We start from the raw sequence: 15,070 nt of genomic DNA on the forward strand, positions 1-15,070 counted from the left end.
AAAATTCGGGAACACGACCCGAGCGTGATTAATTGGACAATCCCTGCTATCTCTTTTACACACACACACACACACACACACACAAATTCAGGTCCTGCTTCCCTTCCCTCCAGACAAAATCTCCAAACAATGGACAGGCAGTGACTAAAGCCGTTTAACAGCCACCCTCACCATGCTGCTCACTGCTGGAGCTCAGTGCTTAAAAAGGCCCTCCAGCACACACACACACACACACACAAAGAGAGAGACAGAGATAGAGATACAGTGAGAGAGAGCACAGCCTTAAGCCTGATGGCCTAATAAGTAAAAGGCTGAAGTCGAGATGCTATTGTGGCTGACATTTTATGGCCTCTTTTAACAAGGATGTAATGCAGCTGCCTCGACGTCTTCAAATTCAGATCAGGACTGTTCATCTTTACAAAAAGTCGCACTGGGGGTTAAAAAGGAAAAGTGTGTTTAGACACCTGATTCACATCTGTGTGTTCAGTTTGAGAACATACTGTTTTAATGGAGCGAGCACTATATACTTTTTGGCAGTTTGTCACTGCTCGGCTTCCTGTCTGGCAGCAGAACTGAGACACTCATGCAATATTTCCACTCCTCCTCGCCCGCTCTTTTTAAACGGCCGTACGTATACGGCTTACTAATACTGACCAAACTGGTACATTCAAGGCCGGAATGGTGACCACATCCTTTGTCATGGCCTGAGAGCTGTGTAAAAAAAAAAGGGGGCACACACATCACTGACAGATGTAAAGGAATTGCTGAAAATGAGGAAATGGTCGTCTTTCCTCTAGTCAGCGCAATTCTTTGGGATTAAAAGCTGGGTAGAAAACCCCCTCTCTCTCTCTTAAACGCTATCTCTACCTACCCCCTCCCCTCACAGGAAAAGCATCTCCAGCTGTTGGACAAACACAGAAAATGAGCTCCTCTTTCTTTCCTTCTCTCGCTCTCTTGGCCTGTGTGAAACTAAGGGATGAGTCTCTGTTGGTTTTTGTCACCTCTCTTTTGCTCTCCCTGGGGAGAGTGGAGGAAGAAAAATGTAGGGCAGAAAAAAAAGGTCTCTCTACTGTTCCATGCAATGAACTGCCGCTTAGTTCTGCTGATCTGGGATCAGTTTGGGGTTCAGAGCTGGGGATAATGATGATGTCATCTCAATATCATGTAAATGTACATCCATATAGCCTTCTCTGAAAGAATCGCACGAGCACTTCATCCAAAAACCTACTACAGTGTGAGTCACTAGACATTAAAATTCATTTTTATTGTTGCATTTTCTCCTACTTTCTGGAAAATGTTAAAAGCCAGCACTCACTTAACAGAAATATCTCATAGTGTAAGAAAGTGTGCATGTCTGGTCAGGTGTCTTTACAGGAAAAAATGCAGACCATATTACTTATTCATGTATTACAGATATATAGCAGTTTATCTATGTTATAGATTTGACATTATATACACATTTTTGCAGAACATTAATTATTAATACAGTCCCCTGCGAAAGCATTGGAACAGCAAGGCCGTTTCATGTGGCTTTTGCTATGCACTTAAAGACATTAGAGTTTGGGATTAAAAGATGATTATGAAATGAGAATAATCCGAATTTCGAAATTTCAACAGATAGTGTCGAAGCTTTAGTTGAAACCATGCACCATGGGCAGATAAAAAAAGGGCATAAAAATAATATTAGTGTCCAGTTCCTGTGTGCTTTATATTTCCATGGTAAGACTTATGCACGTACTGATGTTTTTGCTGGTGCTCTGGTCAAGTCTGTACAACATTAGTAGTACTCTCATGCACACACTCTATTTGAAATGAATTTTTTTATTTTATTTTATTTTTTTGCACTAGCTTCCTCAACTTTTAACGTGCATGGGATATGCTGGCGTGTTTTAGTAGTTTGTTCTGAAAGGAGCTCATCAGTTCACTTCATGGATCTGTATCAACTAACATCTGGATCATCTAAAGGGGTGAGTACAGAACATGAGCTCGGGTCAAAGAAAACAAGCTAGTGACACTTGATTATGAACTGATATGAACATGTGCATGTTACAGTATATTTTATCTGTTATACCTATCATAGTAGCTTATCCAGTTAGTAGTGTAGTGTGCATGCAGATGCAAGTCAGTGTACCAAACACCGATTAATAAATCGGTTCCAGTGTGACTTGCACCCGTGTTATGTGAAATTCAAGCGTCACACATCTGAGCTGTAAAAAGTCAAAGCGGTGTATATTCACAGATGGGGAGGGGGGGGGTGTTTACGATCTGCCTCGGCTTTTTTGGCCATGTCACAATCCAGAGACACAATCAAAACAAACCGATCGCGCGCATGACGTCATTGCTCCGCATCCTCAAGCGGCGGCTTTATCAATAACGAACCGCTTCCGGTCGTCCCATGTTAGCGCGCGTGCACGGACCCTTAGCACAGGACAATAAATCTTAAAACGGGAATTAATCGCAGCCCCTGACTCTTGACTAGTCCAGGAGCTGTCAGGTATATCGGATTAAAGGCCCCTAACGGTACTCACGTAGTGTTTGGAAGGATGCCGCCTTTTCTCCACGTCCACCACTTTCACATCCAGAACGGTCCGGAGCTGCATGGCTGAACCGGTGGGTGCTGAAAGGAATAAAAAAAAGAAAAGGAGAAAGAAAAATCCCAGGCTGTAATGGGCTAAACTGGGCGGTAGATCGGGACACAGAGCGGGACAGTCACGAAGAGGTTTGCTCGAATAACGCCGCTGTTCTTCTCCTCATGAAAGCGCTCGAGTGTTTCCTCTCGAACCGTCCGCTTTGTACCGCCGGCACACTTTCCTCTGCGCAGTGGCGCTTCGACAGAAATACCGAGCACTCCAACTTATTTATCAGCGCCTCGTGGTGGAAAAATAAATCTCGGTATCCATTCTATTCTAACGGCGGAATCGATCTTCCCTTTCCCGTGGAGCTCGACGAGGATCCAAACTGACACGTCCCTGGTCGGTCCGAACCGAAACACTATTAACGTCCGCGCTGTAAGAAAGAAAGAAAGAAAAAATATGTATGTATGTTATGTAAATAATGAAGTACTTGAATAGTGTGTGATAAACTACAATAGCCTGGCTATGAACGTGGTTAAACGTGAGCGCGCTGGCTACCAGAAGCCCACGGCTTCTCCTTTAAATGTGAGCGCGCGATCCCGTTGGCTTTAAGGCTCGCGCTTGGGCTTTTCAGCGGCAGGGCTGTTCGAATCCGAGGGTTTGGGAGTCGATTCCGGGAGCCGATTCCGGCCGATCATCTAGTCGAGACGCATGCCCTTGTATAGCTAACTCGGTGAATCCTCGGTGATTAAGCTGACGCTAATATACTTAACTAATAATACTTTAATGTATATAAACTCTCAGGGGTGACTGATTTAAACGCTGCATTAAATCATCTGGCTAATTAGAATGAGCCTTAAGATGTGAGTCGCCTTAAATATTAAAGCTGATGTATTGTAGGACAATAAATTTCACACTTTGCCGTGTTTCATAAAGTAATCTAAGCGCATTCTCTGCGCGAACTTTGAACCCGAATCAATTTCACCGTGTAACAGTGAGTCTAAAGCTTTGAACTTGATTCCTTTGATTCTTGCAATCCGCGAATCGACTCCTATTCTGAATCGAATCCCAGTTTTACTTGTAGGCCTGTGTGTGCAGTCAGTGGGCCGGGCTGGCAGTGTGCAACTGGATATTTGCAGGAGAGGAATAAGAAGCCAGAGTGAAAGCAGAAGGAATTGGAGCCCAAACAAATGCACATCTGCTGCTTGTTTTCTTGCCATTAATGTGGTGGGGTATTATAACTCAGGTCATTGTGGCACCAAGTGGAATCTATCCAGTTATTTTTAATGATCCTCTTCCGGCTCAGTTAAGTTTAAGTGGGATAAACAGCACCAACACATTTGTAGCACATAATCAGCTTATCAGTTCCCATAACAAAAAGTTGCTGAATAAATCCAATACTATTTATTAGATTAGACATATGGGCCGCTGCCAATAGGACGGCAGCCCAAGAAAACTGCATGGATACAGATGTGCTCGTCAACAGCTGGCTATTGATTTGATTATGGCACCCCCCTGTGGCCATGTATCGCCCAAACGCTCTCCATTTACATGGTGTGTACGTTCATTCATCCTGTATGAAGTCATCATACTGTTTGTTTCACACATTTCCTACTCTATTTTTAGGGCATTTGTTTAATGTGTAAAAATTAATTGTGATCTCATGACTAATCTCACCTCTGTGCTAGCTTTGTAAAAGCTCTCCTCAGACTAAGTTGGCGAAAAATTTCAATAACCACAAAAATAATATTGCAAAACATCTTTAGTTTATTTTTTTTTTAAAGAAAATATACACTTCCAAATATTATTTTCAGTTGGAGGAAATAATAATAATAATAATAATAATAATAATAATAATAATAAATTTTAATGCTAGGCAAATTTGCCATATAGAGAACACTGATCATTTTTTTCATACAGTTCGTCTGTCAATTTATCAAAAAATAAACTTTATTGCTTGTTAAAAAACTGATAATAATTTGAACCCTTAGCAAAGTCTTGCTCTGTAGATGTATGACTCTGGAGCTTGCGTGATCACTGAATTAAATGGATTAAACATGATCGAATAGCATCTTTTATACACCAATTAAGAAAATCACTGTGCTAAAACAATATGTAAAATGATTCCTGTGTGTAAAACAGGAAGCAAATGATGATTATGAAGTCCGTCAACAGCAAATAAAAGATAGTTTTGAGAAATTTACACACAGCAAGCTCCTGCACAGTGCCATGATGACTCCAACCAGACACTTTAAGAAACTCTAGACCTAAATATCCTTCGCTTAGAGATAATAAAAGGTTTGGGGTGTGTAGGTTTCCTGGAATGTTTCAGTCCTCATTATTATAGAACAGTGTAATGGGCATCTGCTGTACTGATGATGTCACTGTTACACTCTAAGTGCTTCAGCGCCACATCCAGGGCTTCTCTGCTCAGGTTACGGCTGTAACGCTGCCTCACACTGGACAAGATGTGCAGCTCATGGCAGCCCTTCTCAGCATCTGAAACCAGACAACATAAGCAAGGATGTTATTTTACTTATTATATTCGGATCTTATTTGGAACATTTCTGATCTGTAAGTCAGGGACTGTGACATCAGCTGGATCTCTTTATATTAATAAAACTGGTTGCAATAAAACACTGCTGCACACATGGCCATGGTTTCTGAACTATTCTTTTTTTTTTTTTTTTTTTTGCTTTGTTTTATATGTTTTTCATATGTTTTCTTGAACGTGGATTTCAGAACCCAGGGGTAAACCTCTCAGCTCAAAATCATCTGGCATAAAACAAACAACAAACAATAATCCTTCCTGAAAAGGAGCTGTAATGGATATTTATCCAGTAGTTTTCAGTTCATGTGAGTCTCATACACTATATTGCCAAAAGTTTTGGGACGCCTGTTAGATCTGTAAGCTTCAACTCCTCTGGGAAGGATTTCCACAAGGTTTAGGAGTGTGTTTATGGGAATTTTTGACCATTCCTCTAGAAGTGCATTTGTGAGGTCAGGCACTGATGTTGGACGAGAAGGTCTGGCTCACAGTCTCCGCTCTAATTCATCCCAAAGGTGTTCTGTCAGGTTGAGGTCAGGACTCTGTGAAGTTCCTCCACACCAAACTCACTCATCCATGTCTTTATGGACCTTGCTTTGTGCACTGGTGTACAGTCATGTTGGAACAGGAAGGGGTCATCCCCAAACTGTTCCCACAAAGTTGGGAGCATGAAATTGTCCAAAATATCTTGGTATGCTGAAGCGTTCCTTTCACTGGAACTAAGGGGCCGAGTCCAACCCCTGAAAAACAACACCGGAATTCAATGATTTGGAGGGGTGTCCCAAAACCTTTGGCAATATAGTGTATAATTCATTCCCTGGAAAATGTGTCTTAATTTTAAAGCTTATATATTATACAGATTGTCTTTATTGGACTGCAGAATTATTATGAGCACAGCTGCTACCACACCATGATGTACACCACTTCATTATAAAGGTGTTGATTAGTTGTCTGTAACAGCAGCTTTGACAGCAGTACTGGTTCCACGGCTTTATATTCAAACGCCTATTACTGTTTCTGTACACATTATTGTTTCTATAGTTACAACACATTCACTTTTTATGACTTTTTTTTATGGAAGGAGTCTCCAGTGTCAGTTCTACCTTTTTGCTAACATGAAAACATGCAGTGACTATTTTCTTAACTTCAAGAGAGCAAAAAGACAAGCCTCGATCATACCAACATGGATACTGGATCTCAAATGAATGTTTCTGACATCTCGTGGAATCCATGCCATGATGAACTGACGCTGTTTTGAGAGCAAAGTGAGGCCATAGTGTTCCTTATAAAAGTTCTCAATGAGAGTAAGTGAAGAAATAAACTAGTTTGGGGTTTTGTTTGGCTCTTCAGCAGTGTTTAAAAAGCACAAGATGTTTGTCATTAATAAATATAGCATTTTAATAGTATACATTTCTGTCATTTAGCAGATGCCCTTATCCAGAGCGACTTATATTTTTATCTTATTTTATACAACTAAGCAATTGAGAGTTAAGGGCCTCACATCCAGTATAAAGAAGAATACACTTAATGGAAAATCATCAGCTTTAAGGTAGGAAGAGTAACTCGAGAGTTACTTTCCTCAGCCATGTTTAATCCTGAAAGTATGAAAAACTAAAAGAAAAGAAACACAAGCTGCTTGACTGTCTAATATCACTTTACATAACTGTAATTCCATACTGTATACCCGGTGAAAACCTGGTATACCCTATTTCTGCTAAAAGAATAATTGATTCAGGTGATAAAGCAGAGAATGAAAGATATCCAGAGGCAGAATAGCGAACTTACATTTCTCTCTTTTGCAGTCCTCTCTGAGGATGTCACAAATCGCCGCGAGCAGATCTTTGTCGTGTTCAGTTACCTGCAGGAGATGCACATAGGAAATGATTCCAATACATCATACATTACAAAAGTAATAGCTATCTGTAATACGTATTCCATAAGAAAAAGCCATTTTAATCTAGCTCAGGATCAGGCCTGCATTTATTCGCTATTTATGGTGGTATGATGGTTCTATATAGAAGATTATTTGGAAAATCAGCCACGGAGACACTGGATTGAATTCAGATAACGGCTTGAACAGTTTATTAGTGAGTGAACTTGCTGTTATAGAAATGAGTGTTAGAGATTACCCAGTAAACTGAAAGCACAGAAATACAGAAGTATTAAAAGTCATTTTGTGTAATAAAAATACAGCTCTCACAAGTACATACTGACCTACTCTCTCTCTCTCTTGTCTCTTCCTCTCTCTCTCTCTCCCTTCTCTCTTCCTCTCTCTCTCTCCCTCTCTCTCTTCCCCCCACGCTCTCTCTCCTCTCTCTCTTGTGTCCCCCCCTCTGTGTGTGTGTGTGTGTTGTGTGTTGAGGCTGAAAATGCCCTTGCCTACATTGTACACCTCATCCTGAGACAGGACTTTGCGGAATATCTCTCCCTCCTCCTGCAAAATCTTCAGGGTCTCTTTAAGGAGGTTCCTGATCTGGGCCGGGATTATCGACTGAACAGAATCAAGCTCCTAAAAACACACACACACACACACACACACCAAACACACAGAACCCATTACTGAGATAATTCATCACGCATGTGAATCAATGAACAAAGAACAGGAACATAATTAGTAAAACACAATATTTACATGTGATAGTGTTCTAATGTGAATGCAGTCTGGTAACGCTTGCTATTAAATCTTTAGGAAGTTTTTACGCTCTCTGGCAGTAAAATGCTATCGCAAGCTAGTTGCAGAAAATTAGGATGTGAGGTTTGACGCATTCTAAACTGCTGAACTCAAAGTAATGCATCTTAATTGTAAAGATAGCACCAGAGTTCTCACCACCTTTTCACTTTGTTTCTCTCTCTCTCTCTCTCACTCTCTATCTTGCTCTCTCTCTCTCTCTCTCTCTCTCTCAATCTCTGTCTTGGTCTCTCTCTCTCTCTCTCTCTCTCTCTCTCTCTCAATCTCTGTCTTGGTCTCTCTCTCTCTCTCTCAATCTCTGTCTTGCTCTCTCTCTCTCAATCTCTGTCGTGCTCTCACTCTCTCTCACTCTCTCTCACTCTCTCTCACTCTCTCTCACTCTCTCTTGCTCTCTGTCTCTCACTCTCTGTCTTGCTCTCTCTCTCTCTCTCTCTCTCACTCTCTGTCTTGCTCTCTCTCTCTCTCTCTCTCTCTCTCTCTCTCTCTCTCTCTCTCTCACTCCCTGTCTTGCTCTCTCTCTCACACTCTCTGTCTTGCTTGCTCTCTCTCTCTCTCTCTCTCTCTCTCTCTCTCTCTCTCTCACTGTCTCTCACTCTCTCTCTCTCTCTCTCTCACTCCCTGTCTTGCTCTCTCTCTCACACTCTCTGTCTTGCTCTCTCTCTCTCTCTCAATCTCTGTCTTGGTCTCTCTCTCTCTCTCTCTCACTCTCTCTCACTCTCTGTCTTGCTCTCTCTCTCTCAATCTCTGTCGTGCTCTCTCTCACTCTCTCTCACTCTCTGTCTTGCTCTCTCTCTCTCACTCTCTGTCTTGCTCTCTCTCTCTCACTCTCTGTCTTGCTCTCTCTCTCTCTCTCTCTCTCTCTCACTCTCTGTCTTGCTCTCTCTCTCTCTCTCACTGTCTCTCACTCTCTCTCTCTCTCTCACTCCCTGTCTTGCTCTCTCTCTCACACTCTCTGTATTGCTCTCTCTCTCTCTCTCTCTCTCTCTCTCTCAATCTCTGTCTTGGTCTCTCTCTCTCTCTCTCTCTTTCACTCTCTCTCTCTCTCTCAGTCTTGCTCTCTCTCTCTCAATCTCTGTCGTGCTCTCTCTCACTCTCTCTCACTCTCTGTCTTGCTCTCTCTCTCTCACTCTCTGTCTTGCTCTCTCTCTCTCTCTCTCTCTCTCTCTCTCTCTCTCACTCTCTGTCTTGCTCTCTCTCTCTCTCTCTCACTGTCTCTCACTCTCTCTCTCTCTCTCTCTCTCACTCCCTGTCTTGCTCTCTCTCTCACACTCTCTGTCTTGCTCTCTTTCTCTCACTCTCTCTCTCTCTCTCAATCTCTGTCTTGCTCTCTCTCTCTCATTCTCTCTCTCTCACTCACTCTCTTTCACTCTCTCTCTCTCTCTCTCTCTCTCTCAGTCTTGCTCTCTCTCTCTCACTCTCTCACTCTGTCTTGCTCTCTCTCTCTCTCTCTCTCTCTCTCTCTCTCTCTCTCTTGCTCTCTCTCTGTCTTGCTCTCTCTCTCTCTCTCTCTTGCTCTCTCTCTCTCTCTCTCTCTCTCTCTCTCACTCTCTGTCTTGCTCTCTCTCTCTCTCTCTCACTGTCTCTCACTCTCTCTCTCTCTCTCTCTCTCTCTCACTCCCTGTCTTGCTCTCTCTCTCACACTCTCTGTCTTGCTCTCTTTCTCTCACTCTCTCTCTCTCTCAATCTCTGTCTTGCTCTCTCTCTCTCATTCTCTCTCTCTCACTCACTCTCTTTCACTCTCTCTCTGTCTTGCTCTCTCTCTCTCTCAGTCTTGCTCTCTCTCTCTCTCTCTCTCTCTCTCTCTCTCTCTCTCTCTCTCTCTCTCTCTCTCTCTCTCTCTCTCTCTCTCTCTCTTGCTCTCTCTCTCTCTCTCTCTCTCTCAAACATACTACTTGTGTGCCTAAAGTTTAGAATGTGATGTTTAGCTTTTCCAAGCTAAACAAGTTTTTTTTTTTTATCCCGATTGAATTATCATCACTTTCCTCAGTTTTAACAAAAATGTACATGCCCTGCATCCTTACTGTTGAATTGTCTCCTTCTGACATACTTCCACACATATTTCTCACTTTTATAATTACCCAAGAGGCTGCATCTTTTCTCATTATCATGGCCAGATGAATCCCAAAGCAATGTAATCCATAAAAACAAATGTTCCTGTATATAATTACAGCCTACAAAATATGATCTGTGAACAGAATACCAATTACAGTTCACCTTTACCTAAACAGGAGTACTGTGCATCTGAATGCACTGTATAATATATTTTATAGCATGTGTCATGATTAAACTGGACGATCGTTAGGTCATGTGCTCTTACCTGTTGCGCTGACGTGCTTGGAGCAGGCTGTTGGAACAGCGGGTGTAAGAGATACTCGACATCATAAGGACGAAACCTGATCACCTCCTTCTCTTTTAGGAACTCCTTCAAGATGGGAACCGACTGACACAGGACGGACTGGAAACCTGAGAGTCTGCCATTAAAAAAACAAAGCAAATATCTCCTGGCACAAGTCACTGAGCAAGTACAGATCTTCAACAAGTGACCACACAAATTGCTCTGATTGGGTGGAAACGCTGGCATATGTTCCTTGTGGATTTACAGCTGGACATCTGATGAAGCATATATACACTGATTAGCCATAACAGTGATATCTCATTACAGTGACATCTGTCAGCAGTGAACATTTAGCTCTGGAAGCTGATGTGTTAGAAGCAGCTGTTACTTGTGATGGTTAGACGACTGGGTCATCTTCGAACCAGCAGTGGGGTGTTTCTGCTATGCAGTGGTTAATGTCGAACAAAAGTGGTCCAAAGAAGGACAATCTGTGAACCACTGACAGTGCCCATGGCTCAGTAATGCTCATGAGAAGTCAGGGCTAACCCGTCTGGTACGATCCCACAGATCTCAATCCAATCGAGCATGTGTGGGATGTGCTGGACAAACAAGTCTGATCCATGAAGGCTCCACCTCACAACTTACAGGACTTAAAGGATCTGCTGCTAACATCTTGGTGCCAGATATCACAGCACACTAGAAGAGGTCTTGTGGAGTCCATGCCTCAATGAGGCAGAGCTGTTTTGGTGGCTGAAGAGGACCTAGACAATGTTAATGTTATGGCTGATCAGTGTGATAGATAGATAGACGGATAGACGGATAGACGGATAGACGGATAGATAGATAGATAGATAGATAGATAGATAGATAGATAGATAGATAGATAGATAGATAGATAGATAGATAGATAGATAGATAGATATTCTATAACTGACTCACTCTGTAGAGCCTGCACTAAGCTCATTGGATGGGATATGGAATGGTTTGTCATAGCAGTCTCTGTAGAGCTGAGGCATCTCCAACATCCAGGAGATCTGCACACTCATCACAGGATCATTCACTTTATCTGTACACAAAAAACCCACAAGAAACAGAAAATACACAACTTCATTCAACTCACCATGACTAGAACACTGGACCGTGTCATGATGGGAAAAACTTTGCCTTTTCTTCAGTTCTATGAGTCTGTGGCCGGTGTCTTCTGCTCTTTCAGCCCACTGGCATTGAGGATCGTTGTTTTGTGTGTTCTGAGATGCTCACCACAGTTATAACAAGTAGTTATTTGCCTTCCTGGAACTATCAAGGTGTTTCTGCCTGCAGGACTGCTGCTCATCAGAGTAGCTGTATAACATCTGCACCTGTATGGCTGTATTCTAAATGACACAGTACTGGATATATAATGCACCGCTTAGAGTGCAGAAGCCCTTGTTACATACAACATATAGTCCACTTGCATAACATTATGACCACCTGCCTAATATTGTGTTGGTCATCCTTTTGCTGCCGAAACAGCCCTGACCCATCATGCACTGTGTATTCTGACACCTTTCTATCAGAACCAGCATTAACTTCTTCAGCAATCTGAGCAACAGTAGCTCGTCTGTTGGATCGGATCACACGGGCCAGCCTTCACTCCCCACGTGCATCAATGAACCTTGGCCACCCATGACCCTGTCACCGGTTCACCACTGTTCCTTCCTTGGACCACTTTTGATAGAGACTGACCACTGCAGACCGGGAACACCCCACAAGAGCTGCAGTTTTGGAGATGCTCTGATCCAGTGGTCTAGCCATCACAATTTGGCCCTTCATCAAACTCGCTCAAATCCTTACACTTGTCCATTTTTCCTGCTTCTAACACATCAACTTTGAGGACAAAATGTTCACTTGCTGCCTCTAATATATCCCACCCACTAACAGGTGCCATGATGAGGAGATCATCAGTGTTATTCATGTCATCTGTCAGGTGTTCATAATGTTATGGCTGATCGGTGTATATAGTGAGTAAGAGTCATTCTACAGCGTGCAGGACTGCTGCTCATGAGAGTAGCTAAACATTTCAGTGGCTGTGTCCTGAAGAGCACGGAGTATATTAAATTCAAAACCTTACACATAAATTACACAAAAAAAGGCTGATCAATAAATATGTGTTACATTTCAGATTCCAGATGTGTAACACACTCCAACAGAATGCCAAAATTAATCAGGTCAGCTTCACATTTAACAGTCTTTAAGTTAAAATAAATTCCTGGAGAATCTCAAGTCCTTAATCTTGTATAAAGAATTTGTAATGTCTGTATAAGGGTTCACTTAAGATGGCTCATGTATGTGAGAGTTGCTTACAAAACAAGGAAGTCTGGATCTCTCTCTGCTCACGTGAGGTTTTAAGGCAACCACGTACTCGAAGGAGATCTCCAATCTCCAGCACTGTGCTGCTCCTCTGTGCCTCCTGGAGCTTCCTCAACTGTTCCTCTATGTTAAATCCACCTCCAGCAGGACCCCCAGCAGCTAAAATAATAATTACAGCTTTGGTTTAGACTTAAAAAAAAAAGGAATGTGGTGAATAATGAATGAAATCAAGGTGGATATGAAAACCATACTTTTTCCCGAGTCTCCATGATTTTGCCATTTCTCTTCCTTCCAGCAGAGGCAGCTGATGACTCCGGTACCATCATCCACTAAATATATAAAACAAACCCTAATCAACATAAAGGGAAGTACTTCACCGTAATTTGAGTTTAAACAACAATTTAAACAACAAGGAACTTTTACAGTACAAGACACATGAATCAGGTTTACCTCCATAGCAATAAAAGTCATCTCTCTCCCGTCTGTACACCACAGTGCCCAGTACATCCACCTGGTACAGCGGGTGACTTTTATAGAAGTAGACTCCTGTGGATGGTAATAATATGTACTAAAGAAATGATTTTTTAGTATACAACTACAACTACAACTAAGCCCTGCTGTTGCGTCAAGATGTCATGCTTTAAATCTAGCACGTGGAAAACCTGGCACTTGTCGAGACTCTCTCATCTGCAGGAGGTCTTTAACATAAAGCCTGGCGTAGGCAGAAAACACAGGGTCCAGTCCCCACAGCAGTGATGGAGGCTCATCTTCAGCTGCATCCTGATCACTGCTCATAGTGCAGGAATGCTAAAAACCCTAAATATGAGAAAGAGAAACCAAATAGAGCACATTAATCAGTAGGATAATGAAACTCCAAGATCTTTATTCATCTCTTCATCTATTCATCTCGAGGCAGGAGCAAGTTCAATTCAGTTACATTTTATTTGAATAGATGTTTTTAAATATGGACAGCTTTACAGAAAGACACTATATTGCCAAAAGTTTTGGGACACCAAATCATTGAAATCAGGTGTTGTGTTTCAGGGCTTGGACTCGGCCCCTTAGTTCCAGTAAAAGGAACTCATAATACTTCAGTATACCAAGACATTTTGGACAATTTCATGCTCCCAACTTTGTGGGAACAGTTTGGGGATGGCCCCTTCCTGTTCCAACATGACTGTACACCAGTGCACAAAGCAAGGTCCATAAAGACCACCTTTGGGATGAATTAGAGTGGAGACTGTAAGCCAGAACTTCTCGTCCAACATCAGTGCCTGACCTCACAAATGTGCTTCTAGTGGAATGGTCAAAAATTCCCATAAACACACCCCTAAACCTTGTGGAAAGCCTTCCCAGAAGAGTTAAAGCTGTTATATCTGCAAAGTGTGGGACAACTCCATATTACATTCATGTGCACGTAAAGGCAGACGTCCCGGTTTTGACCTGTCTCACAGTCTCCGCTCTAATTCATCCCAAAGGTGGTCTATCAGGTTGAGGTCAGGACTCTGTGCAGGTCAGTCAAGATCCAGTCGGGGGGGCAAACCAAACCCCTGAAAAACAACACCTGAATTCAATGATTTAGAGGGGTGTCCCAAAACTTTTGGCAAAATAGTGTATAAGCACTGCAGTATTGGTTTAGTGGTTTCAAAGAAAATCCAATACATGGACATGTTTCTATAGGACTTTATTTTAACTTTTTAATATACAATGCTTGTTTTAGCAAGAAAATAGAGCTTCGTTGCTCTTTGTGAACATACTGAAAGCCACCTACTGAGGATGAAAGCAAGGCAGATGTAAGCAGTCTGTCCCCCAGGTTAGAATAACATCTGCAGTTATACAGACGCAGCTGTATGGCTGTGTTCTAAACGACACATCACTGGATATGTAGTGCACTACTTAGAGTGCAGAAGCTCCTTGTTTCATACAACAAATAGTGCACTTATACAGTGAGGAAAGAGTCAATTGTACTTTGGCTAACTAATTAAACGCCCTCTTCTTTATGAGCTATTTAGTTATGTGTGTTAAAATTAATATGCACGTGTTAAATGTAATATGGAGGACTACATTTGAAAGAAAAACCCTCTCAAATAAATAAATAAATAACTTACTGGTGCTGAAGCTACCGCATTGTTGACAGGAAACAAGATGATTTTCTTCTTCGAAAATTTCTCCGACGGTCACATAGACGCCTCGAGTTTATAACGCCGCCTATAGGACTGAGTGGGTATAGCAGTTAAAGCATCAGTACCACATTCACCGATAAGTCCATCCATCCATCCATCCATCCATCTTCTACACCCACTTTATTCCTGATTAGGGTCACGGGGATCTGCTGGAGTCCATACCAGCACACACTGCGCGAAAGGCAGGGGCACACCCTGGACAGGTCGCCAGTCCATCACAGGGCATTTACTGACAAGTCTAACCGATAAAACAATTGATTGATTGATTGATTGATTGATTGATTGATTGTATCCACATAACATTTACTAGTTTCAAGTATGTTCCAGGGAACAGGTCGTTTTATCTGTTATTTTCAATTTATTTATTTATTTATTTATTTATTTATTTATTTA

General features: G+C 42.0%; 2 protein-coding genes across 9 annotated transcripts in view; both read right to left on the reverse strand.

The window, feature by feature from the left end:
- sh3pxd2aa (SH3 and PX domains 2Aa) overlaps window positions 1-3,176 on the reverse strand; it is a 123,314-nt gene extending 120,138 nt beyond the window's left edge. For 3 of the 5 annotated variants that reach the window (XM_058380184.1, XM_058380186.1, XM_058380182.1), the window contains exon 1: window positions 2,529-3,176. In XM_058380184.1, coding sequence (XP_058236167.1) covers window positions 2,529-2,600 — 72 coding nt within the window. In that variant the 5' untranslated portion in view covers window positions 2,601-3,176. The remainder of the gene's footprint in view (window positions 1-2,528) is intronic. The other 2 variants (XM_058380185.1, XM_058380183.1) reach the window with 1 other exon arrangement.
- Window positions 3,177-4,419: 1,243 nt separating this feature from the next.
- Window positions 4,420-14,738, reverse strand: stn1 (STN1 subunit of CST complex). 4 transcript variants are annotated; one of them, XM_058380190.1, is made up of 10 exons: window positions 14,266-14,538; window positions 13,157-13,310; window positions 12,945-13,040; window positions 12,746-12,823; window positions 12,489-12,653; window positions 11,085-11,211; window positions 10,128-10,281; window positions 7,505-7,630; window positions 6,907-6,979; window positions 4,420-5,072 (listed from the first exon to the last, which is right to left on the reverse strand). In XM_058380190.1, the coding sequence occupies exons 2-10, from the start codon at window positions 13,287-13,289 to the stop codon at window positions 4,915-4,917; spliced, it is 1,110 nt and encodes a 369-aa protein (XP_058236173.1). In that variant the 5' UTR covers window positions 13,290-13,310; window positions 14,266-14,538; the 3' UTR covers window positions 4,420-4,914. The 4 variants fall into 4 exon arrangements, 3 of the variants coding, with proteins under 3 accessions (XP_058236173.1, XP_058236174.1, XP_058236175.1); XM_058380191.1 differs by lacking the exon at window positions 14,266-14,538 and adding an exon at window positions 14,603-14,738 and having other exon boundaries at window positions 4,421-5,072; XR_009203652.1 differs by having other exon boundaries at window positions 5,016-5,072; window positions 7,501-7,630; window positions 14,266-14,543.
- Window positions 14,739-15,070: the final 332 nt, after the last annotated feature.

This window comes from Hemibagrus wyckioides, linkage group LG26 (assembly GCF_019097595.1).
Source record: "Hemibagrus wyckioides isolate EC202008001 linkage group LG26, SWU_Hwy_1.0, whole genome shotgun sequence".
Taxonomy (NCBI): domain Eukaryota; kingdom Metazoa; phylum Chordata; class Actinopteri; order Siluriformes; family Bagridae; genus Hemibagrus; species Hemibagrus wyckioides.